The 24718-nt window shown below is 39.5% G+C and overlaps 1 protein-coding gene and 1 pseudogene across 1 annotated transcript; both read left to right on the forward strand.

Moving 5' to 3' along the window:
* Nucleotides 1-368: 368 nt before the first annotated feature.
* On the forward strand, nucleotides 369-1279 carry LOC125364634 (high mobility group protein B1-like). The gene has a single exon (XM_048364237.1). It carries the CDS (start codon nucleotides 439-441, stop codon nucleotides 1084-1086), a length of 648 nt encoding a protein of 215 aa, XP_048220194.1. The 5' UTR covers nucleotides 369-438; the 3' UTR covers nucleotides 1087-1279.
* Nucleotides 1280-11427: 10148 nt separating this feature from the next.
* Nucleotides 11428-14501, forward strand: LOC125364757 (annotated as a pseudogene).
* Nucleotides 14502-24718: the final 10217 nt, after the last annotated feature.

The raw sequence follows: 24718 nt of genomic DNA on the forward strand, positions 1-24718 counted from the left end.
GGAAGGACTTGGAAAAAATTATACTAAGTGAAGTGAGCCAGACCCAAAGAAACATGGACTCTATTCCCTTATTGGGAATAATTAGCACAGGTTTAGGCAAGTCACAGCAGAGGATCACAAGAGCCCCAATAGCTATACCCTTATGATCCCATAAGATGATGCTAAGTGAAATGAACTCCATTTTATGGAAATGATTGTTATATCACAGTTGTAACTACTTTCAACATCCCATGTGTATCTGTAGCTTCTACTATTGATGATGTTCTTGTATCACTTTCTTGTGATTGTATCTACACTATCTCTGTAATCTTATCTGAGTATATTGGAAACCGTGTATACTGGTATTAGAACTAGGAAATTGAATAGAGACAGCGCAGGGGCAAGTGAGAGCCGGACGGGCACCGAGCGACTCTGTTCCTCGCGGAGGAAAAACTAAACATGGGCAAAGGAGATCCTAAGAAGCCGAGAGGCAAAATGTCATCATATGCATTCTTTGTGCAAACTTGCCGGGAGGAGCACAAGAAGAAGCACCCGGATGCCTCCGTCAACTTCTCAGAGTTTTCTAAGAAGTGCTCAGAGAGGTGGAAGACCATGTCTGCTAAAGAGAAAGGGAAATTTGAAGACATGGCCAAGGCGGACAAGGCTCGTTATGAAAGAGAAATGAAAACCTACATCCCCCCTAACGGGGAAACAAAAAAGAAGTTCAAGGATCCCAATGCGCCCAAGAGGCCTCCTTCGGCCTTCTTCTTGTTCTGTTCTGAGTATCGCCCTAAAATCAAAGGGGAACACCCCGGCCTGTCTATTGGTGATGTTGCGAAAAAACTGGGAGAGATGTGGAACAACACTGCTGCAGATGACAAGCAGCCTTATGAAAAGAAGGCTGCTAAGCTGAAGGAGAAATATGAAAAGGATATTGCTGCCTATCGAGCTAAAGGAAAACCTGATGCAGCCAAAAAGGGGGTTGTGAAGGCTGAAAAGAGCAAGAAAAAGAAGGAAGAGGAGGAAGATGAGGAAGATGAAGAAGATGAGGAAGAAGAGGAAGACGAAGAGGATGAGGATGAAGATGAAGAGGATGATGATGAATAAGTTGGTTCTAACGCAGTTTTTTTCTTGTCTATAAAGCATTTAACCCCCCTGTACACAACTCACTCCTTTTAAAGAAAAAAAATTGAAATGTAAGGCTGTGTAAGATTTGTTTTTAAACTGTACAGTGTCTTTTTTTGTATAGTTAACACACTACCGAATGTGTCTTTAGATAGCCCTGTCCTGGTGGTATTTTCAATAGCCACTAACCTTGCCTGGTACAGTATGGGGGTTGTAAATTGGCATGGAAATTTAAAGCAGGTTCTTGTTGGTGCACAGCACAAATTAGCTATATATGGGGACGGTAGTTTTTTCATCTTCAGTTGTCTGACGCAGCTTATACGAAATAATTGTTGTTCTGTTAACTGAATACCACTCTGTAATTGCAAAAAAAAAGTTGCAGCTGTTTTGTTGACATTCTGAATGCTTCTAAGTAAATACAATTTTTTTTATTAAAAAAAAAGAACTAGGAAATTGAAAGGGAATACCAAAATTGAGAGACACAGGGTAAAAAAAGAGAAACAACTACAAAAGCAGTACTTGCAAAACTGTTTGGTGTAAGTGAACTGAACACCTCAGGGGGGGAAAGAGTAAGGGGGAGGGGGGAGGGGGATATGAGGGACAAGGTAACAAACAGTACAAGAAATGTATCCAATACCTAACATATGAAACTGTAACCTCTCTGTACATCAGTTTTATAATAAAAACTTAAAAAAATAAAAAATAAAATCCCTCTGCAGAATTTGTGTGTGTGTGTGTGTGTGTGTGTGTGTGTGTGTGTGTGACTCTCATGGGAGATGTGGGTGGGACTGATGATTGTGTTTGCACCTTTGTCTCCAAATTGGTCCTGTCTCCCTTTTTGAGACTCTTAGAGAAAAACCAACAAATGCATAAAACAGTGTGCATGTATTGATGTGTGTGTGTGTGTGTGTGTGTGTGTGTGTGTGTGTGTTATTGGTAGATTTCATAGGAGTGCTAGGAACTAAAGGGGATATTCCTCCATGAGGCACAACCTGGCAAATAGCAACAAGTGGAGTGTCATACACACTCTATCTGCAGGTTCTGCATCTATAGTCTACCAACTATTGATCTAAAACACACACAAAAAACATGTGTGGCTGAGGATATGGCTTAGTGGTAGAGTGCTTGCCTAGCATGTAAGAGGCCTTGTGTTCAATTTCTTAGTACCACATAAAGAAAACAAAGCAAAATGCATCTGTACTAGATACAGATACTTTTTTCTTATTATACCTAGATAATACAGTATCACCACTTATTTACATACCATTTACACTACATTGGGTATTATAATAAATAGCTAAGGATGACTAAGGCCAGATGTGTGTGTTAGGTTGTATGCAAATACTATACTCTTTTATCTGACTACTTATTTATTGTGTACTAGGAATTGAATCCAGAGCTGGTGGCACGCTAAGCATCTTCTTACCACTAAGCTATAACCTTAGCCCACTATACTATTTGATGTAAGAGACTTGAGCATTCCCAGATTATTGTGGTGCCCTTGTGGGTTCCTGAAACCAATCATCTTGGGAAATGGCTATATTATACAATTCCTTCCATCCTCCTTCCTTGGGATTGGGAACTGAATCCAGGGTCTCCAGCATACTATGAAGCTCTTTTGTTTGTACTTTGTTTTTGAGACAGGCCCTCCCTTCCTTTGCCCGGCCTGGCCTCCAACTCTCCATGCCCCTCCCTCATACTCCCCAGAAGATGGGATTCATGGCATGCACCATCATTCCCAGTTTATATTTTCTTCTTTAGAGTCTTTTCAAAAGCCTATGACCTGTGGTTTCTCATGGCCCTCTGCCATGACCCCTGAATCATGTTCATTCTGTTAGCATGTTCGTTTCCCCTCCTCTATCTTCTTCAACATTCTCTCAGAAGCCAAGAATTTTTCTCCTCCTCCACAGCAAATTACCAAACTATGCAGTTTTAACTCCCTTTGAGAAGCTTTGTCACCAGTTGACATGTAAGACCTTGGCATCTCAATCATTTATTGAAGTATTCTTCCAAAATAAAGCAGTTTAGGACTCTCTGTAAGAAGAATTTGGATGCCAGCAGTGAGGATAAATTCTTTTTATCAAATTGTTGCAATAGTATAACATTTTTGCCAGTATGTTAGTCAAAACAAGCATCTATTTTTATTTTATGCATAGGACCCATGTTTACTAGTTATACATCATGGTCTTAGAGGAAGTTCAATCGCTTTTTTTGGTCTGTAAATAGGAATATTAACTGTTCGTGAAAATCCAATAGGCAGTATTTTGGATTCCACTGTAAATTCCACTTGAGCCTATTTGTTTATTCTTCTGCATTTTGTTTTATTAAAAAGTTAAAGCTGGGGCTGGGGATATAGCCTAGTGGCAAGAGTGCCTGCCTCGGATACACGAGGCCCTAGGTTCGATTCCCCAGCACCACATATACAGAAAACGGCCAGAAGCAGCGCTGTGGCTCAAGTGGCAGAGTGCTAGCCTTGAGCGGGAAGAAGCCAGGGACAGTGCTCAGGCCCTGAGTCCAAGGCCCAGGACTGGCCAAAAAAAAAAAAAAAAAAAAGTTAAAGCTGATTATTTTCTTAAGGAAAGGAAAAATACCTTCAGTGAAGATGCAATAATTTATTGTAGCAGGTAACATTAACTGATCTATAGAAAAAAATAAACAAAAGTCTGGAGTAGAGCCTGATGCCAGTGGCTCATGTCTGTAATATTAGCTACTTAGGAGACTACAATCAGAGAATCATGGTTCAAAGCCACCCCAGGCAGGAAAATCCTTGAGATTCTTGGATTCAATTAACCACCAAACAACTAGAAGTAGAGCTATGGCTCAAGTGGTAGAGCACTAGCCTTGAGAAAAAAAAAAAAGAAAAGCTCAGAGACAGTGCCAGGCCAGGCCTTGAGTTCAAGTCCCAGGATCGGCGCACACACACACACACACACACACACACACACACACACACACACACAGTCTAAAGGAGTAGCTCAGTTGTAGAGCAAGATTGACGCCCTGGGTTAGATCCCCAGCACTGGTTGGGAGTTAGAGGGAGGAAAATAATAAATGAAACTCTTCAGGTAAGAGTAAAAAGAAGGGGCAGAAAGATATAAAAAGGTCAGGCTCTTTGGAATCAGAGTCTTGGCTCAAATACTAGTCAACTACCCTTTCCAAAGTTTACCTTATGAACTTAGCTTTACTCACTTTTGCAGGTAAAAGCCATATGAGGTTACATAGACAAAGTAGTCCCATTACCCTAGTTCAAATAATCATAATAATGTAAACATATTTATGAAAAAATATTTCTGTGAGGTCATCTATAGTGAAATGAAAAAAGAATTTGGTCTATAATTTTGGTTCAGATACTCTAAAAACAGCTTTGCATTAATTACCACAAAATTATTAGTAATAGATTCATCTGTTGAATAGTGTTGGATTTTTTTTTTCTTTGAAAACACCCAAATAACAGCATGTCTATTTTACTCCCTTTATGCAGGTCTAAATTGGGCCTAATTTTGAGTGTTGATAACAGCCAATAGGACAAAATGTATGTGTGTGTCCCCTATATATTAATTATATAAATAATAAACAGAGTAGTAATATATTATCCACTCTATATGAAACAAAACTCAAGTTCAAATAACAAAATCAAATTTAATTGACATAATTTTTTCCAGATGTTTATTAAATAGGAAATTATTTATCTGCTACATGTAACAAAGTACTAATGTGATAAATATTTGACAAACAAGCTGAAAAATTAAAATTCTCTTTTAGTAAACTATTCCTTAGCAGAGATACGGTTAACACAATAAATAATCTTCTAAATTGTCCTACAAAAAAAAAAAAAAAACTTGCCCTTAGGGTATTCTTCTCCTTTTAGTCAAATTGGTGAAGCAAATTGTCTGTATGGTTTTTCCCTGTCTGAGACATCTTCAACTCTGGGTAAGTAGTGATGTGAAAGGTCACAGTTTCCATACTCAAGCTTTAAGAACCCTATGTAGATACATCTGATAGCTGTTGTGAAATCCTACTCAACACAATTTAGTATTTAAGGTCTATTTATAGGAGTCCTGCTATGTGAACATTTTTAGCCTGTAGGATGTCAGCCTGGTAATTTTCATGCAAGTAAGAAAACAATTTGTTCTTGCTTCCAAAATCATACTGACATCAAGAGTGTCCTTTGCAGTAGAGAGCTTGTGACTAAAGAACTTCTGGCTGAAGAGTGAAAATGGTGGTGAAGAAAATGCCATGTAAATGATGGTGCTAATGGAAGAGCAATGACTCTTGGTGCCAGCATAATGGATGAAGAATCATCACTGAACTACTGCAATGAAAACCGTATTTGGGCTTCAAGCTAACCTCTCCCTCCTGAATTGAAGATTCTGCCAACCTCAGATTGTATGAATGGATCCAATATGTGGATATAAACTATTGTCACTGTGTTTGAATACATGTGGAAATAAGAGCTGGAGGCATGGATCAAGACAGAGCAAAAGCTGAACAAGCAAGCAAGCTGGTCAATCGCAAGGCCCTGAGTTCCAATCCCAGTACCACAAAAACATCATCATCATTATCATCATCATCATTGTCATCACCATCACCATCAAAGAAATATAAAAATTAATGCAGGGCTTAAAGATCATGCTGGAGTTCATTGTAAAGCCAACACATATGAGTCAGAAGAGCAAATGATTAGGAGCCAGTGGCTCTTGTCTGTAACCCTAGCTGAGAAGACTGAGATCTGAGGATCTTTGAGCTGTAGCTGAAAATGGTAGAGTGCTATCCTTGAGCAGGCCCCCAAGTTCAAGACCCACAACTGACAAAAAAAAAAAAAAAAAAGACACAAATGACTCTCAACCCTACAACATATGTCTGAAAACAATAAAGAAAATGTGTCATTGTAGCTAAAGACACTAGAGGTCCATCAAGATGGGGATGGCTGGTCAACTAGGCAGAGGAATAGGAGTGTCACAAAATACCATCAGCAGCATCCATACAAGCCTTTAGGGAGAAAGGATGTATCGATTCGAGTTATCTGTCCATTCCAGGAGCAAGACTACTGCTCTTACAAGCTCTCTAGGCACTCACTGACATATAGAACCGAGGAGTTATGTGCTTTTGTTGAAAATGGTAGCAGACAAACCTGACTAGCTAAGCAAAAAGAGGCGCTGGATGAGAGAGCATAGATCTATCTCAAGAAAGGAAAAACTGCTGAGCTTCTGAAGGACTTGGAATGGAGAACAAGGGGTGACAGTGTCCCTGGCATTCTCTCTCTCTCTCTCTCTCTTCCCCCCTGTGGTGCTCATTATCTCTCTCTCTGTTTTGCTGGATAAGTCTGTTGTGTTTATTGTTTGTTTCTTTGTTTCACAGTACTGAGATTTGAACTCAAGCTTGCACTTGCTAGGCACATTTTCTACTACTCAAGCCATGCCCTCAGCCCAGGAGTATTTTGTTGATTTCTCTCCCTCTCCCTCTCCTTTGCAAAACCGATCTCAACTAACTGGCAGCACATCCATAGGTATCATTACTTCACAGAGGCTGCCTTCAGCTCCAAGTTCCAACTTTATTCAACCAAACTGATCTGATTAGGCAGAATCTCTGAGTCTAAATTGCAAATTGTTGGCTGGGAGTGTAGATCAGTGGGTGAGCACTCATGGCATGTATGAAGCCCTCAGTTTGACTCTTGGTACTGAAAAATAAAAAGTAAATAATAATAAATTATTTTAAAATAAATAAATTACAAATTCCTATGAAAGAGAACCTGACTGATCTCACCTAAATTAAGACTCTTGCCCTCACCCATCTCCCTGCAGAGATGGAGGGTGGTGTGAGGTGATAATATAAAACCAGGGACACTAGAAGTCTATGTTTCTAGAAGGAGGAAGAAAGGAGAGGTCTAGGAAATGTAGTTATCAAGAGAAAGAGTGAACCCATGTGGCCTTGGAAGCGTCCCAAAAGGTATCTACTATAAGGAGGGGCTGTTACAATTTTACAGATGAAGAAATTAAGAGATTCAGAGCTTAAGTAACTTGCCCAAGGACCCAGAGTTTGTCCATAGCCGACTTGAGATCTGAAGTTAAGCTTTTCTGAGTCTTAATCAATATGCTGTAATATGTCTCCAATCCCTGCTTAGCAAACACGCCTATTATTTGATATGGCTTCTTGTAAAGCCGTCCTACAGCCGCACACTAAAAAGACTTCATATATTCCAATTCGTATGGTGATTATAGCTCTCAGGATAAACCAATAAATTGGCATTCAAGTTCATATACCATTGTTATGAATTTCAGGCCAGGCCAGTCCTAAGAAGTGGATCTGTTGTGGGCATGATGATGATATTGGGATTCAGATTTGTGAGGTTAAGGCTGAGACCCATAATGATGGATATGATGGTTGTCAGTTCCACTAACTAGGAAATGCACACTCCTAAGAACTTTTTTAAAGGACAGTTCTTTTGGAAAGACAATCATCTTCTTATTGAATGAAATAGTTTAACTTCTGTGAAGATTGGGTCTTTTTCTCTATCAGTTTCTCTATCAGAGTGTTAAAAAATAAGCTACTTTTCTCTTCGTATATTTTAAAAATCATTATAGTTGTTTGCTGTCGATGATGCAGCAAGTATTAGGCATGGTCTCTGCTCCCAGGTTGTTTATAATCTAAACTATCTTAGAATTCCAGGCACATAGAATGCTAAAAAGTTTGGGGAGGGGAATGAGAATGAGAAAAGGAAAAATAAAGGAAGTAAAAAAAGAGTTGTTTTTTCCTATGAGAGATGAAGAAGGAAGGAATAGGAAAGAATAGAATTATTGATTCAAAAACAACACAGAACTAGATTTTTATAGTGCTTGTTAATACATTAATCATGAAAATAATGTCTTCATTGCATATTCCAGTGGGGAAAAAAGTACATGGTAGCATAAATAACCCAAATCAAAGCAGACTTGGCAAAAAATCCCCAACAAAACTACAGTCAGCAACAACCCAAGTATTAAATGATTATGGTATTTCATGCAGTTTATCTCGATCCATCCAAAAATGTGTGTGTATATGTGTTTCTTGGCATGTACAATTAAAAATGCAATTTGCTTCAAATGATAGGTTGATCAGAGCTCCATCATGCTTAATTATTCAGAACACTAAGTTTTTGTCTATCCTGAAAGTACACTCAGATTCTTTACAAACCCCATTTTTTTTTCTGTGACACGAACAAACTTGGCATGAAGAAGAGTAGGAAATCCAAGTTGCTAAATCAAGGCAAAAGAGAGGTGTTGACATAAGCTCAGAAAAGTAGATCATAGCATTAGGATCTTATAAACATGAGTGAAGACTAGGTTTGTTTTAAATGCAATGGGAAACCATTATAGGGTTTTGATATCATTGTGTAAATGATAAGATTTGCTCTACCAATTTTCAAAGGTCCTTCTAGATTCACAGTGAAAACAGAAGTATAAGAAGAGAAGCAAAAAGACCTATTAGAACGATATTGTAAAAGAAGAAAGGTAACATTATGTTAGTGATGAGATTTCTTTGTTTGTTTGTTTGCCAGTCCTGGGGCTTGAACTCAGGGCCTGAACACTATCCCTGGCTTCCTTTCTTGCTCAAGGCTAGCACTACCACTTGAGCCACAGCATCATTTCTAGCTTTTTTTCTGTTTATGTGGTGCTGAGGAATGGAACCCAGGGCTTCATGCATGCTAGGCAAGCACTCTACCACTAAGCCACATTTTCAGCCCATGTGGTAAGATTTCTGAATACATTGTAATATATAACTGTCAGGATTTGCCAATGGACAGGATATAAGGAAAACAGTGAGGTCCAGAATTAGGAACATTTGGAAAGGAAGAGTTTAGGAAATAAAATCAAGAGTCAAAAGTAGAAATGCCAGACATATAAGGGGTATCACCAAATAGGGACCAAAATATGAATCTGAAGATTGGGAGAGTGATGAGGAACAGAAAAATAAACTGAAGACCTTCACTTCATAGATATTATTTAAAGCCATGGGAGCTAGGTAAGACCATCAATGAAAGGAGCATAATTGAGCACAAATAAAGAAAACAACAGACCCAGGTGGTGGTGCATCACACCTGTAATCCTGCTACTCAGGAGGCTGAGATTCAAGGATCACAGGTCCAAGCCAGTCCATGAGACTCTTATCTCCAATTAACTATTAGAAAACCAGAAGTGGCACTATGGCTCAAAGTGGTAGAGTGCTAGCCTTGGGCAAAAATGCTCAAGGACAGAGCCCAGGCCCTGAGTTCAAACTTCACAACCAGCAAAAAAAAAGGCGGGGGGGGGGGAGGAAGAGGAGGAGGAAAAGGAGGAGAAGGAAGAAAGGAAGGAAGGAAGGAAGGAAGGAAGGAAGGAAGGAAGGGAGGGAGGAGAAAACAACAGTCTGAGGGCTTAAATGTGTTCCAACATTTAACAATCTTGTAGTCAGTAATGATGTAAGCAAAGCAGGAGAGAGCAGTGATTTGAAAGTCAAGTGAAGAGACACTTAAGCAAGAAATCATGGTCCAATCAAATGCTGCTAAAAGGGCTAGCAAGAAGTAACCAATCTTAGTTTGCCAAGAGAGTATTAATAGATATTGACAAAAGTAGTCTTACAAACCAAGAGCAAGCATAACTCTAAATGGTGAAAAACTAAAGCCATTCCCTTTAAAATCAGGAACAAGACAGGGATGTCCACTCTCTCCCCTTCTCTTCAACATAGTACTAGAATTCCTAGCCAGAGCAATTAGGCAAGAAGAAAATATAAAGGGGATCCAAATAGGAAAAGATGTAGTTAAACTTTCTCTCTTTGCAGATGACATGATCCTATACCTAAAGAACCCCATAGACTCTACCCTCAAGCTACTAGAGCTGATCCAAAACTTTGGAAAGTTGCAGGATATAAAATAAACCCTCAAAAATCAACGGCCTTTCTCTATGCTAACGACCCAAAGACTGAGGCTGAAATCAAGAAAACAACTCCTTTTGCAATAGCCTCAAAAAACATAAAGTACCTAGGAATAACCTTAACCAAAGAAGTGAAAGACCTCTACGATGAGAATTTTAAAAACATGAAAAATGGGGGCTGGGGATATAGCCTAGTGGCAAGAGTGCCTGCCTCGGATACACGAGGCCCTAGGTTCGATTCCCCAGCACCACATATACAGAAAACGGCCAGAAGCGGCGCTGTGGCTCAAGTGGCAGAGTGCTAGCCTTGAGCGGGAAGAAGCCAGGGACAGTGCTCAGGCCCTGAGTCCAAGGCCCAGGACTGGCCAAAAAAAACATGAAAAATGAAATTAAGGCAGAATTAAGGAACTGGAAAAACCTCCCATGCTCCTGGATTGGGAGGATTAATATAATCAAAATGGCAATATTGCCAAAGGCTATCTACAAATACAATGCAATACCCATTAATATCCCAACACCATTTTTTAATGAAATAGGGGAAGCAATCCAGAAATTCATATGGAACAATAAAAGACCTAGAATAGCAAAAACAATCCTAAGCAGAAAGAACGGTGCTGGAGGAATTACAATACCCAACTTCAAGCTGTATTATAAAGCTATAGTAATAAAAAAAAACAGCTTGGTATTGGCACCAGAACAGGCCTGAAGAACAATGGAACAGAATTGAAGACCCAGAAATGAACCCACAGAACTATGCCTACTTAATCTTTGATAAAGGAGCTAAAACAATAGTCTGGAAGAAAGACAACCTCTTTAGCAAATAGTGCTGGCAAAGCTGGTTCAACACATGCAACAAACTAAAACTAGATCCTTATATAAAAATCAATTCCAAATGGATCAAAGATCTAGAAATCAAAACAGACACCATGAAAACACTAATGGAAGGAGTAGGAAAAACACTTGGGCTCCTTGGCACAGGACGGAACTTTCTTAACAAAGACCCAGAAAGGCTACAAATCAAAGAAAGGTTAGACAAACGGGACTGCATCAAACTGAAGAGCTTCTGCAGGGCAAAGGACATAGCTCTCAAGATAAACAGAAAGCCCACAGATTGGGAAAAGATCTTTACTGGTCATTCAACGGACAAAGGCCTCATATCTAAAATATACGCAGAACTAAAAAAATTACTTTCCTCCAAAACAAAACCGCAAAGAACCAATAGCCCCCTCATCAAGTGGGCTAGAGACTTAAAAAAAGACTTCTCTGATGAGGAAATGAGACTGGCCAAGAGACATATGAAAAAGTGCTCTACATCACTGGCCATAAAAGAAATGCAAATCAAAACAACATTGAGATTCCATCTCACCCTAGTAAGAATGTCCTATGTCAAGAAAACTGATATTGAACTTGAGTTGGAAGAGGCGAGTACGGTCTCAAAATGGAGGTAAAACCGCTGCCCGGTGGCCCCCAGCCCAACTCCGGCCGTGGCCCCCGTTGCCGGGGGGGAGGAGGGCCATGATCCAAAGGAACCAGAGCAGCTGCGGAAGCTGTTTATTGGTGGTCTGAGCTTTGAAACTACAGATGATAGTTTAAGAGAACATTTTGAGAAATGGGGCACACTCACAGATTGTGTGGTAATGAGAGATCCTCAGACAAAACGTTCCAGGGGCTTTGGTTTTGTGACTTACTCTTGTGTTGAAGAGGTGGATGCAGCAATGTGTGCTAGACCCCACAAGGTTGATGGACGTGTTGTAGAACCAAAGAGAGCAGTTTCTAGAGAGGATTCTGTGAAGCCAGGAGCCCATCTAACAGTGAAGAAAATTTTTGTTGGTGGTATTAAAGAAGATACAGAAGAATATAATTTGAGAGACTACTTTGAAAAATATGGCAAGATTGAAACCATATAAGTTATGGAAGACAGGCAGAGTGGAAAAAAGAGAGGATTTGCTTTTGTAACTTTTGATGATCATGATACAGTTGATAAAATTGTTGTTCAGAAATACCACACTATTAATGGGCATAATTGTGAAGTGAAAAAGGCCCTTTCTAAACAAGAGATGCAGTCTGCTGGATCACAAAGAGGTCGTGGAGGTGGATCTGGCAACTTTATGGGTTATGGAGGAAACTTTGGAGGTGGTAGAGGTAATTTTGGACGTGGTGGAAACTTTGGTGGAAGAGGAGGCTATGGTGGTGGAGGTGGTGGCAGCAGAGGTAGCTATGGAGGAGGTGATGGTGGATACAATGGATTTGGAGGTGATGGTGGCAACTATGGCGGTGGTCCTGGTTATAGTAGTAGAGGAGGTAATGGTGGTGGTGGACCAGGTTATGGAAACCAAGGTGGTGGATATGGTGGTGGAGGAGGAGGTTAAGATGGTTACAATGAAGGAGGAAATTTTGGTGGCGGTAACTACGGTGGTGGTGGAAACTATAATGATTTTGGAAATTACAGTGGACAGCAGCAGTCAAATTATGGACCCATGAAGGGGGGCAGTTTTGGTGGAAGAAGCTCTGGCAGTCCATATGGTGGTGGTTATGGATCTGGTGGTGGAAGTGGTGGATATGGTAGCAGAAGGTTTTAAAAATGACAGAAAAAGGGCTACAGTTCTTAGCAGGAGAGAGAGCAAGGAGTTGTCAGAGAAGCTGCAGGTTACTTTGAGACAGTCATCCCAAATGCATTAGGGGAACTGTAAAAATCTGCCACAGAAGGAACGATGATCCATAGTCAGAAAAGTTACTGCAGCTTAAACAGGAAACCCTTCTTGTTCAGGACTGTCATAGCCACAGTTTGCAAAAAGTGCAGCTATTGATTAATGCAATGTAGTGTCAATTAGATGTACATTCCTGAGGTCTTTTATCTGTTGTAGCTTTGTCTTTTTCTTTTTCTTTTCATTACATCAGGTATATTGCCCTGTAAATTGTGGTAGTGGTACCAGGAATAAAAAATTAAGGAATTTTTAACTTTTCAATATTTGTGTAGTTCAGTTTTTCTACATTTTAGTACAGAAACTTTAACAAAATGCAGTTTTGAAGGTGTTTCCTTGTGAGTTAACAAGTAAAGATCATTGTTAATTACTATTTTGTATGAATTTTACTAAAGTTAACTGTAAAGAAACACCTTACTGACTTGCAATTTAAGGGGAATCTATTCTCCTCATTTCCAAACCATGATATGAATGGGCGCTGACATGTGGAGAGAATAGTTACTTGTATGTATGCATTGTGTGTTTTAGATACATAGGATTGGGTATTTAAATTAGCATATTTGTGAATTTAATAGCATTAAGATTACCTTCAAATGAAAAAAAATTCTCAAAATCCCTATTTGGTTTTTGTGCATTTTCTTTCAATGTAATCATGATTTTAATGTGTTTAAGATTTGCTGAATCCTAGCTGTATTTAGAACCATCTCCATTCTACATTTACCCTGATTACATTTGAGACTGACTGCTACCATAGTTTTGGAGTGTAAAGCATGTTTGCTGCCCTCTGTTTAAATTTGTAAAGGGTAGTGGATGTTTTCCCCATCCTTTTAGAAACTATTCTTAATTTTTGATACAGGACCACTAAGTGTGCGATGTCTGAGCATATTAGTGGATACCTGATTTTATTGTTTTTCCTTTGAAACCCCTGAGACCTATACGTTTTTATTACTTTCCTTGGTTTAATTTCTCCATGCAAGTTTTCAGAGCAAGAGAATAAAAAGACACTTCATTGTCAAATTCTTAACTGGCTGGCATGCTTTCCTGTTTGTACCTTACACATTTTTGCTGAATGAATCCAAGGATAGAGATATAATTGTCCAAAATAACAATGCAGCAGATATGTAGCACAGTTGCTTAGAATAAGCTGCTCACTTCCCAAAGAGATGGAATGAAATTTGGATAGTTGTTGAGTTCTTAGTTAAATTCCTACAGAACACACTTACTCATTATGTATATTTCAAACTAAATCATGTTGGTATGAGTTAGCAATTTGTTTGGAAGTCCCTGGTTGAGAAGACTTCAATATGGTCATACACTATATAAACAAATGTCTACTGTTTGCGCCAGCTAGTGCTTACAATTTCACTCAAACCCTTAGTATGTGCCCTGCTGTTACTCTTTCTTTGGCAGTGAACATTGAATTCAAGATTTTTACGTGGTTTTTAAAGTACTAAGCAAAACAAGCAATAAAAAGGGGGATGGGGTGTGCTAGTGTTTGAATATGCTCTCTTGTTGCTCTAATTCTGTGCATTATTAATATTTGGATGCATGCAATGCCAGCATGGAAATTGGTCTTCACAGATACTGAAGTTTTCCAGAAAACACTCAAACCAATAAATGTATCAAGACAACATTCCATTTGTTAATGGGCATATGTGAATAAGCAGTGTTGAACATAGGCTTATATTAGAAAATGGTTAAGTCTTTATTAACATCAAGTGTGGTTATATAAATGGACACTGTCAATGTTCATAACGTGGGTACTTGGTCAAGATAATGCTTGGGAAACATTAAAATTGAGCTAAATTGTCTCAAGTTCTTTTATTCATATAATAAAGGTTGAAAGAATGGGGAAAAAAAAGAAAAAGAAAACTAACAACAACTGTTGGAGGGGGTGTGGCCAAAAGGGAACCCTACTTCATTGTTGTTGGGAATGTAAACTGGTTCAGCCACTCTGGCAAGTGGTATGGAGATTCCTCAGAAGGCTAAACATAGAACTCCTCTATGATCCAGCAGCCCCACTTTTGGGTATCTATCCAAAAGACCACAAACATAATCACAGTAAAGCCACCAGCACAACAATGTTCATCGCAGCACAATTTGTCATAGCTAGAATCTGGAACCAACCCAGATGCCCCTCAGTAGAAGAATGGAAAATGTGGTACATATATACAATGTAGGAAAATGTGGTACATATATACAATGAAATTTTATGCCTCTATCAGAAAGAATGACATTGCCCCATTTGTAAGGAAATAGAAGGACTTGGAAAAACTTATACTAAGTGAAGTGAGCCAGACCCAAAGAAACATGGACTCTATGGTCTCCCTTATTGGGAATAATTAGCACAGGTTTAGGCAAGTCACAGCAGAGGATCACAGGAGCCCAACAGCTATACCCTTATGAACACATAAGATAATGCTAAGTGAAGTGAATTCCATGTTATGGAAACAATTGTTATATCACAGTTGTAACTACTTTCAACATCCCATATGTAACTGTAGCCTCTATTATTGATGATCTTCTTGTATCACCTTCCTGTGGTTGTATCTGCGCTATCTCTGTATCTTATCTGAGTATATTGGAAATTGGGCATACTGGTATTAGAACTAGGAAATTGGAAGCGAATACCAAAATCAAGAGACACAGGGTAAAAAAAGACAAACAACTACAAAAGCAATACTTGCAAAACTGTTTGGTGAAAATGAACTGAAGAACTCATGGGGAGGAAGGGAAAGGGGGAGGGGGGAGGGGGGAATGAGGGATGAGGTAACAAACAGTACAAGAAATGTATCCAATGCCTAATGTATGAAACTGTAACCTCTCTGTAATTCAATTTGATAATAATAATAAAAAAAAGTAGTCTTAGAGTGTTCCAGTTGGTGTAATGCTGGAATGGAGTGAGATTAAATGCTGGCATGTTGGAATTGGCATGAGGTAAGTTGGAAACACGAGGTAACAAAGTGGAGCTAGGGAGGACAGACTTTTAGGAGAAGGATGCTGAGGTCTAGACAAATTGTTTTGTGCCTGCTAAGGAAGCCATACTTCTAACCCTTTCTGCCTTACTTTATTTTTCAAAGAGTGTTCTCCTAGGTTGGCCTCCGACAGAGCATGACCTCATCCCTGTCTCCCGTATAGCTACGAATCCAGGTGAGCACCATCACATCGGGGAACAATAGATGTTTTTAATGACTATTACAGTAGAAGGAAGTAGAAAAATGTGGCATTCATTGAAGGACATTGGAGAGAATTTATATCCTGCTATAAGCTGATGAGAATAATTAAGAAAAGAAGTGAACACTGGGGATGCCAAGGGTATCACTGGATTAAAGAATGGCTGGGTGATATGGTGATGATCAAGATGCATTAAGCACATAAATGGACATGGTAATGTGAAACCTTGTTGCACAACTATTTGCAAATAACAAAAAGGAAGAGACAGAATGAGAGAGGAGAGTTGATGTTCTGTAAGGACAGGATCTAATGCACATGTGGAAATGTTGGCTTTCTGGGGGGAGTATTGATTGTATATACAAGGTAGCTACGAAGATACAAAGGACATATCTACAGATGCTAGAAAATTGATAGTTTAGTGAAAGGAAAATATGATAGTGTTCTAATTGCTTCTCTTTTCTTAGATAAGAATGGAAGGGATTATTATCTAAAGGTGAGATGATTATTATCTAAAGGTGAAAAGTGGGATAAGAATATTTGAGTTTTGAAGAAAGATGAAGACCTGTGAATTAATTATCTAGGAGAAGAAAAAGACCAAGGAATGTAGCAAGACTGTCAAACAAAATAAAGATTGGTTTAAAATGTATGAATAAAGCATATTTGGAGCCAAGGGTAGAGATGCAACCTGTAAACCCAGCACTTAGGAGGCTGAGGCATGAGATCATGAGTTTGAGGCCAGCCTACATAGACTTTGTCTCAAATAATCTTGCTTTTGTTTTTGTTTTGGTCAGGCTCTGTTGGGGTTGGGGTTCTGGTGGGAAGGGGGAGGGTTAAAGAAAGAGAATGAGGATGAATCTGGTGGAAGTATGTTTGTGTGTATGTAAATAGAAATAGGAAATTTGTTGAAATTATTTTGACAAGTGAGAAGGGGGTAAAGGAGAGTAATGGATGGTGAGCAGGAGGTTAAGCAGCGTACACTGTATATGTGTGAAAATGTTACAATAAAAACCCTTTTGTAAGCCAGATAATGGTGGCTCATCCTGTAATCCTAGCTACTCAGGAGGCTGAGAGCTGAAGATCATGGTTCAAAGCCAGCCCATGTAGTCTATGAGACTCTTATCTCCAATCAAAACCACAAAACCAGAAGTGATATTGTGGCTCAAAGTGGTAGAGCATGGGCCTTGAGCAAAAAGAGCTCAGAGACAGTGTCCAGGCCCAGAGTTCAAGCCCCATGACCACAAAGCAAACAAACAAACAAACAAAAAACCCTTTGTACAACTAATGAATGCTAATTTTAAAAAAGGGAAAACCTGAGTTGGAGGTGTGGCTCAGTTAGTAGAGTGCTAGCCAATGAGAAAGTGTCAGAGAAAGTGTACTGAGTTCCAATCCAGGTTTCAGACCTAAAAAGAAAAGAAAGAAAAGAAAAAAGGAAATCTTTTTTTTTTTTTTTGGCCAGTCCTGGGCCTTGGACTCAGGGCCTGAGCACTGTCCCTGGCTTCTTCCCGCTCAAGGCTAGCACTCTGCCACCTGAGCCACAGCACCCCTTCTGGCCGTTTTCCATATATGTGGTGCTGGGGAATCAAACTGAGAGCTTCATGTGTAGGAGGCAAGCGCTCTTGCCACTAGGCCATATTCCCAGCCCCCCCCCTTTTTTTTTTGGCCAGTCCTGGGGCTTGGACTCAGGGCCTGAGCACTGTCCCTGGCTTCTTTTTGCTCAAGGCTAGTACTCTGCCACTTGAGCCACAGCGCCACTTCTGGCCATTTTCTGTATATGTGGTGCTTGGGAATCGAACCCAGGGCCTCATGTATATGAGGCAGGCACTCTTGCCACTAGGCCATATCCCCAGCCTGGAAGTCATTTTTTAATGCTTATTTTCTGTTGCAACGTTCAGCTGCTTGGTGCTGATATGAGGTAGGTGGAGACTTTTATTTCACTTGTGGTTGGGTTTCTCTAGTAAGTGGGAAAATGAGAAGAGCAAGAGAGTTAAGAGCACATGTACAGGAATGATTGATTACAATAAGCTACATGAGAAAGTCAGTAAAAGAAGTCAGAAGATGGACTGGAAGAAGTGGTAAGCCATTATACTGGCTTTCCAAAAGGACTGATTGGGAGCAGAAATGATGGTAGAAGTAGAAAGCAGTGATTCCTCAAAAGAGTATGGAATTTTAGAAACCAAGATTTTGGGAATGGATATAGTTCTGTGGTAATAATTTCTCTAAAGTTTATGACCACGATAGTATTTTATTGAAAGAAAATAATGTACAAAATATAAAAATTAAGAGATTAAGGGATCAAAGTATAAAAACAAACAGGGAAGGGTATTTATAAGAGTAGTATTGTGGATTCTGAAGTCAACAAGTATAGGAGAATGGGAAAGTGATGAAGAGAGAGAAAACTAGACACTAAATCCTTTTTGAACTACGAAGAGTTAGCATGCAACTGGTCAATGACTCAATAAAGAATAGTAGTGAAGTTGGGTGTTAGTGACTCATGCCTGTAATCCTACCTACTCAGGAAGCTGAGATCACAGTTCAAAGCCAGCCCAGGCAGGAAACTGCATGAGAGAATCATCTCCAATTAAACACCAGAAAACTGGAAGTAGCACTGCTGCTTAAAGTGGTAATGTGCTAGCCTTGAGCACAAGAGCTCAGGGACAGCACCCGGGCCCTGAGTTCAAGCCCCACAACTGACCAAAAAAAAAAAGTAATACACAAGTGAAGGACCTAACCCGGTTAGTCATATCCAGTAGACATTAGTAATCAATGGTTTTTCTTATTATTATTATTGGGTACTTAGTTAATTTGAATTTTTAGGACATCATTTCTGAGGGTGCAGTAAACTAATTCTGAATTTTCTCTAGTGTATGTAATTTTTTATGCTGACTTAACCACTGTGAAAACTAAAGCTCATTTGTGGAGTGGGGAGAAAGCATATTGGCTTTTATGTGCAACTTCTTCCAGTTATTGGATGTATACTAAAATGGAAAAGATAAAGCTTTATGACCTCTTCTCTATGGTCCCTGAGACTCTTATCTCCAATTATCATCAGAAAACCAGAAGTAAAGCTATGGCTCACGGTGGTACTGTGCTAGCCTTGAGCAGAAATGCTTAGGGATAGTGCTCAGGCCCTGAGTTCAAGCCTCATGACAAAAACCAAAAAACAAACCAAAACAATAAAAACAAACTATAGTGGTCTGATTTCTCATATACTTTAGAAAAACTGAGTTTTGTGCATGTTGGTTTGTTTTTTGCCTGATTATCTCCATGCTTGCTTTTTCTGTAGTTACATTTTTTAGGGGGGAGAACAATGAAAATACCCAAAACCAGCAATGAGGAAATAAGGACACAGCCGGTCCTGTGCAAGTGAGATATGGAGAGGTTGAGGAAGAGGAGGAACCACAGATTCCAAACCACACAGCATAAAAGTTTATTTGGTTGGGGAAGAGTGAAAAGTGACTCTGATCAGTGGGTGCTGTAAACTTGATGTGTTACAGATTAGATCTGAAGTGTTCTCCAAAGGCTCATATGTGGAAGGCTTGGTCTCCAGCTAATGGCAATATGAGATCATGATACCCTGATACCAAACAAATCTTTCCTCCTTGAATTTGCCTTCCTCAGGCATTTGTTACAGGATGGAAAGCTGATTTATACACTGTGAATGACAAGGACGCAGGAGGCTTGGATTTTTTGGTATTTGGCTTAATAGGATTGTTTCAGGCAGTTACTTAAGGGAAGGTAGATCTGAGTCTTTATAGCCTCTGCTTTGCCCCTGATTACTGAAGTCCTTTGTAGCAGAGAGGCAGGTGGTTTAGTACTTGTGGACTAGTGGCAGCCTTGCTGACTATGTGGCCCTCTGTTTTATCTTGCTGCAGGTGGAATGACAGCAGGGAGAGGGCTGATTTTACCCAGGCCAGTGGAAATCTCATAGCTTTGTTTAAACCCTCTGAATCTTTTAGAGATAATTCCATTTAGCTATCAAGGACATATTCCCTTAGAAAAGTCTTTCTGTCAGTGCCCAACTGCATATGCTGTGGTTCCAAGCAGCTTACCCACTAGTTTAATGGGTTCTATTGTAGCCTGCATCCCCTAGGAATAAGTCAGTTGAGATGAAAATGTGTCAACCTAGAGATGACATTGGGCTTTCTTAGATTATATAAATGGAAGCTGATGATATAAGGACTCTGTCCTTAACGTCAAAACTAAAAACAGTCTCACAATTGATGTTTGTTAAGCTCCACAATAAAAAATAGCATCTACGAAAATGACTATTTGTTATATATTGTTTTCTTTTTGACAGTTGCAATCTTAATTCCCAGTATTACTGTCAAACCCGTATTAATATTCATAGTCTGTATATAGTTTAAAAATTCAAAGCGTATCAGTGCAAGTGAAATTTAGCAACTGTTTTGAAAAACAAAGCAAAACAAAGGAAGAAAACTTACAGGCTGCTAGATGTTTATCCAACAATGAACTGTGCTGGCTACATAGTCAGAAGAGTACAGTTCAAAAAATTGAAACTCATGTCCCAACAAGCTAAAAGCTTTTAAAAGACCTTGAGTAAGAGCCTTTCACCACTGCCCCAAGCTCTTAACATAAATTCATGACACAGAAGGGTGCCTGGAACAATGACTGTTTTATTTTAACATTTCAAGCCCAAGGTGTTAACGCTTATGACTGCAGTTTGGAATGCCCAGATGGTTGCACTTGAAAACTGATCAAACATGCCCAAATCTTGTCAGGACACAACATAAGGTTAATTCAAGCAATGAAAACAGGCAGTGCATTTCCAAATACACTATTGTTATCATGATTCTAAGTTCTTCATGAAAGCTACGTTCCAAGTATTGTAGGAAGTCAGCTGAAACATACGATTTGATTACAAGGACTTGAACAAGAAAAATTCCAGCACATTTAAAATAGATGACTCTTGTATGCTCAATCTTTTCTATCTTTGCAACTCCACCTATATGAGTTGTATAGGCATGACTCCCCTTGAGAAAAAGCCTCCTCAACATTTTTCCCCTCAAATCCTTTCCCAAAGCTGCTGCCAAAATCAACTTCCTCTGCTGCCATTCTAACAATGTCACTCCCTTTGGAACATTCCCTTTCATGGCGTCTGCTGCTCTTTGTGAGAGGCAGACTTGGTGCCCTGCCTTTAGGACAAACAAATTCCTGCCCAGATTTATTTAAGGCTCTTGCCTATTTTGGCAAATCTACACATCATTTCCCTCTCTATGTAGTCTGACCGCCTTTCAGCTGCTTGATTTCTTTGTGCTCATTAATGTTTCACCTGTAAACATTCATTCTATTTTAGCCAGTAAGAGTTCATTATTTTACCTAGATTTTTTCCTCTTCATTGTTATTATACATATGCCAACCCCACCAATACTAAACAGCCCTGGAGTTGTTTGTCTTACTTATATTTCACTGGAGGAAGTAAAGCTGTGTCCCCAATGGAAGAGTACCAGCCTTGAGCAAAAAAAAAAAGTGTAAAATTCAAGCGCCAGTACTAGCACCAGGAAGGAAAAAAAAAACTCCGGAAATTTCATTAATTTTGGAGAACTACACAAACAATCATCACATTAGATATTTCTGTCTAATACAAACTAAACACAAGCTTGGAGGTGTGGCTCAAGCAGTAGAGTGTTAGCCTAGCGAGCTTAGCCCCTGAGTTCAAAACACAGGTACCATCCCAAACAAATATCAAAACTAAAATACTCCTAAAGGACAAAAATAATTTCCCCAAGAAGTGGAAAGATTTTTCAAAAAGAGTTACAGGGGGCTGGAAATATGGCTTAGTGGTACACATGAAGCCCTGGGTTCAATTCCCCAGCACCACATATATAGAAAACAGCCAGAAGTGGCGCTGTGGCTCAAGTGGCAGAGTGCCAGCCTTGAGCAGAGAAGCCAGGGACAGTGCTCAGGCCCTAAGTCCAAGGCCCAAGACTGGCAAAATAAAATAAAGTAAAAATAAATAAATAAAATGAAATGAAATGCAACCAATTTTTAAAATAGAATCACAGGAAAAGTTAACTCATATTAACCTCCTCCTCCTCCTCCTCCTCCTCCTCCTCCTCCTCCTCCTCCTCCTCCTCCTCCTCTTCCTCCTCCTCCTCTTCCTCCTCCTCTTTCTCCTCCTCTTTCTCTTCCTTCTCCTTCCCTTCTTCTTCATCCTTCTTCAGCATTCTTGCTTGTTTGTTTTATATAGTATCTCACTTTGTGGCCTGCTATGAACTTGAGATCCTCTAGCCTCATCTTTCCAAGTACTAAGATTACAGGATTTCAACATCATGTATGCCCTTCTTTCTTTTTTTTAACCTAGAAGAATCAAATTCAGGCCTCACCTTGGTTATTTGAAAATTCTATGATTTTGTTCTTTATTCTGTTTGAGCATTGTCTTGATGAGAAAATGGATAAACAGTAGTTCTACGAGCCCTTCTGGCAATGCAATAGCATTTGTAGAGTAAAAAGGGCTTTGCAAATGCAAACTGTTACTACAACTTCCTTCAACTGCTCCCTTTAATGCCAAGATTTCTCCTTTCCCATGAATGTTTACCTGCAGGGAAAGATGGTGGCATAGTTATAGACCAACCTTCTAAATGAGAAACTGTGCAACCTTTCAGAGACATGAATACTATTGCTGCTAATGTCTTTTATTATTATAGTCACCCCTTGGTATCAGACTGGGATTGGGTGTAGGACCCCATATAGATACAGATCTGCAGATGCTCAAGTCATTTATATAAAATTGCATAATATCTTCATACAACCTACATATATCTTCCTGTATACTTTAAATCATCTCTAGATTTTCTTATAATACCTAATCCAATATAGCATGCGAGTAGTTCTTATCCTGTATTATTTAAGAAATAATGCTAACAAAAAGAAGGTATCTATGTGTTCAGTGCTGATGCAATTTTTTTTCTAGTCCTGGGGCTTGAACTCAGGACCTGAGCATTGTCCGTGGCTTCTTTTTGTTCAAGGCTAGCACTCTACCACTTGAGCCACAGCGCCACTTCTGGCTTTTTCTGTTTATGTGATGCTGAGGAGTCAAACCCAGAACTTTGTGCATGCTGGGCAAGCACTCTACCACTAAGCCATATTCTGAGGCCTCTGATGCAATTAAAAAATATATATATATATTTTACTATCTGTAGCTAGTGGAATACACAGATGTAGAACCTATAGATACTGAGAGTCAATTGTATTCCTCCAGGATTTAAAAAAAAATTTTGGCCAAAAACATAAAGACATCCTATCTGTAGCTTACATTTTGCTTTTTTGTCTATCTCATTAATGTCTTCCCAAGTCCATTCATTTGTTAGTTGGGATTCTTTCTGGAGCAATCATTAGATACTTGTTTAAAACTGATATTTTTCTTTATTTTTCCTTATATAACTTCAAGGCCATAGGTACATCTATGTTCATTGCAGTTTGCTCCAAGTCCTCTAAAGATAGCATTAACAAATCTGTCTTTTTCTATCTGGGCTCTGCTTTCCTCTACATGGCACCACAGTTTACAGCAAACCCAGGCTAAGGGGTGTGCCCCTGTCCTGATGTAATCTCAGTCTAAATCTCAGAATGGACAATCTTCAGACAGCTAGAGTTATGGACCTATGACTGTAAGCAGGGGGAGAGGGCTGTAGGACGTGCCTCATTCTCACCACATTAACTGAAAATGAACAAACTTGTTTCACCAAGGGAAATTTGGATCTCGTGGCAAAAAGGAGGAAGAAGCCTTCTGGTGGTTCACACGGATAATAGTGGCTATTTGGGAGACTGGGATTGGGAGGGTCACAGGTCCAGGTCACCCTAGGCATAAATGTTTGTAAGACTCCATCCCAATAGAAGGGACTGGGTGAGGTAGCATGTGCATGTCATCCCAACTATAGTAGGAAGCCTAAAATAAGCAGATAATGGTTCATGCATGTGCCTGAGCAGGAAATGAGACCCTATCTCACACCAGTCATCCTAGGGACTCAAGAGGCTGAGATCTGAAGATCATGGTTTGAAGCAATTCTGGGCAGAGTCTTATTTTCAATTAACCACCAAAAAGCTAAAAGTGGAGGTGTGACTCAAGTGGTAGAGCACTAATTTTTTTGTTTTTGTTGTTGTTGTTTTGGCCCTGGGGCTTGAACTCTGGGCGTGGACACTGTCTCTGAGCTTCTTTTGCTCAAAGCTAGCACCCTACCACTTGAGCCACACGCCACCTCTGGCTTTTTCTTTTTTTAGTAGTTTATTGGAGATAAGAGTCTCACAGACTTTCCTTCAAAGCGTGATCCTCAGATCTCAGCCTCCTGAGTAGCTAGGATTATAGGCCTGAGCCACCAGTGCCCTGCAAGAGCACTAGCCTTGACCAAAAACACCCTCAAGCACTCAGGCCCTGAATTCTAGTCCAAGGATTTGCATGCATGCGCGCGCGCGCACACACACACACACACATACACACACACACACACACACACACACACACACACACACACACAAAACAGGTGGGTTAGAGCATCCTCCTAGTTAATAGGAATCCCTGACTTCAAATCCTCATACTGCCAAAAGAAACAAAAGTAAGAGGGAGAAATGAAGCTTAGCAGATGCAGCAATGATAAATGTTTTCTATGGCACATATAGATTGGCTCATGCAGTGTGGTAGTTATTTTTTGAATTAGGCAATAATTTAATGCAGCTATTCTTATTAAATATTCTAAGCCACTGTATTTTATGCTTATGTTATATAATTTTTAAAATTTAAGCTTCTTTGTTATTCAACTGATTCCATATTCATAATAAATAAATCTATATAAATAAAACATCACAATATAATTTCATTATTTCCAATCTTATAAGCTGGCT

This window comes from Perognathus longimembris, chromosome 16 (assembly GCF_023159225.1).
Source record: "Perognathus longimembris pacificus isolate PPM17 chromosome 16, ASM2315922v1, whole genome shotgun sequence".
Lineage (NCBI taxonomy): Eukaryota > Metazoa > Chordata > Mammalia > Rodentia > Heteromyidae > Perognathus > Perognathus longimembris.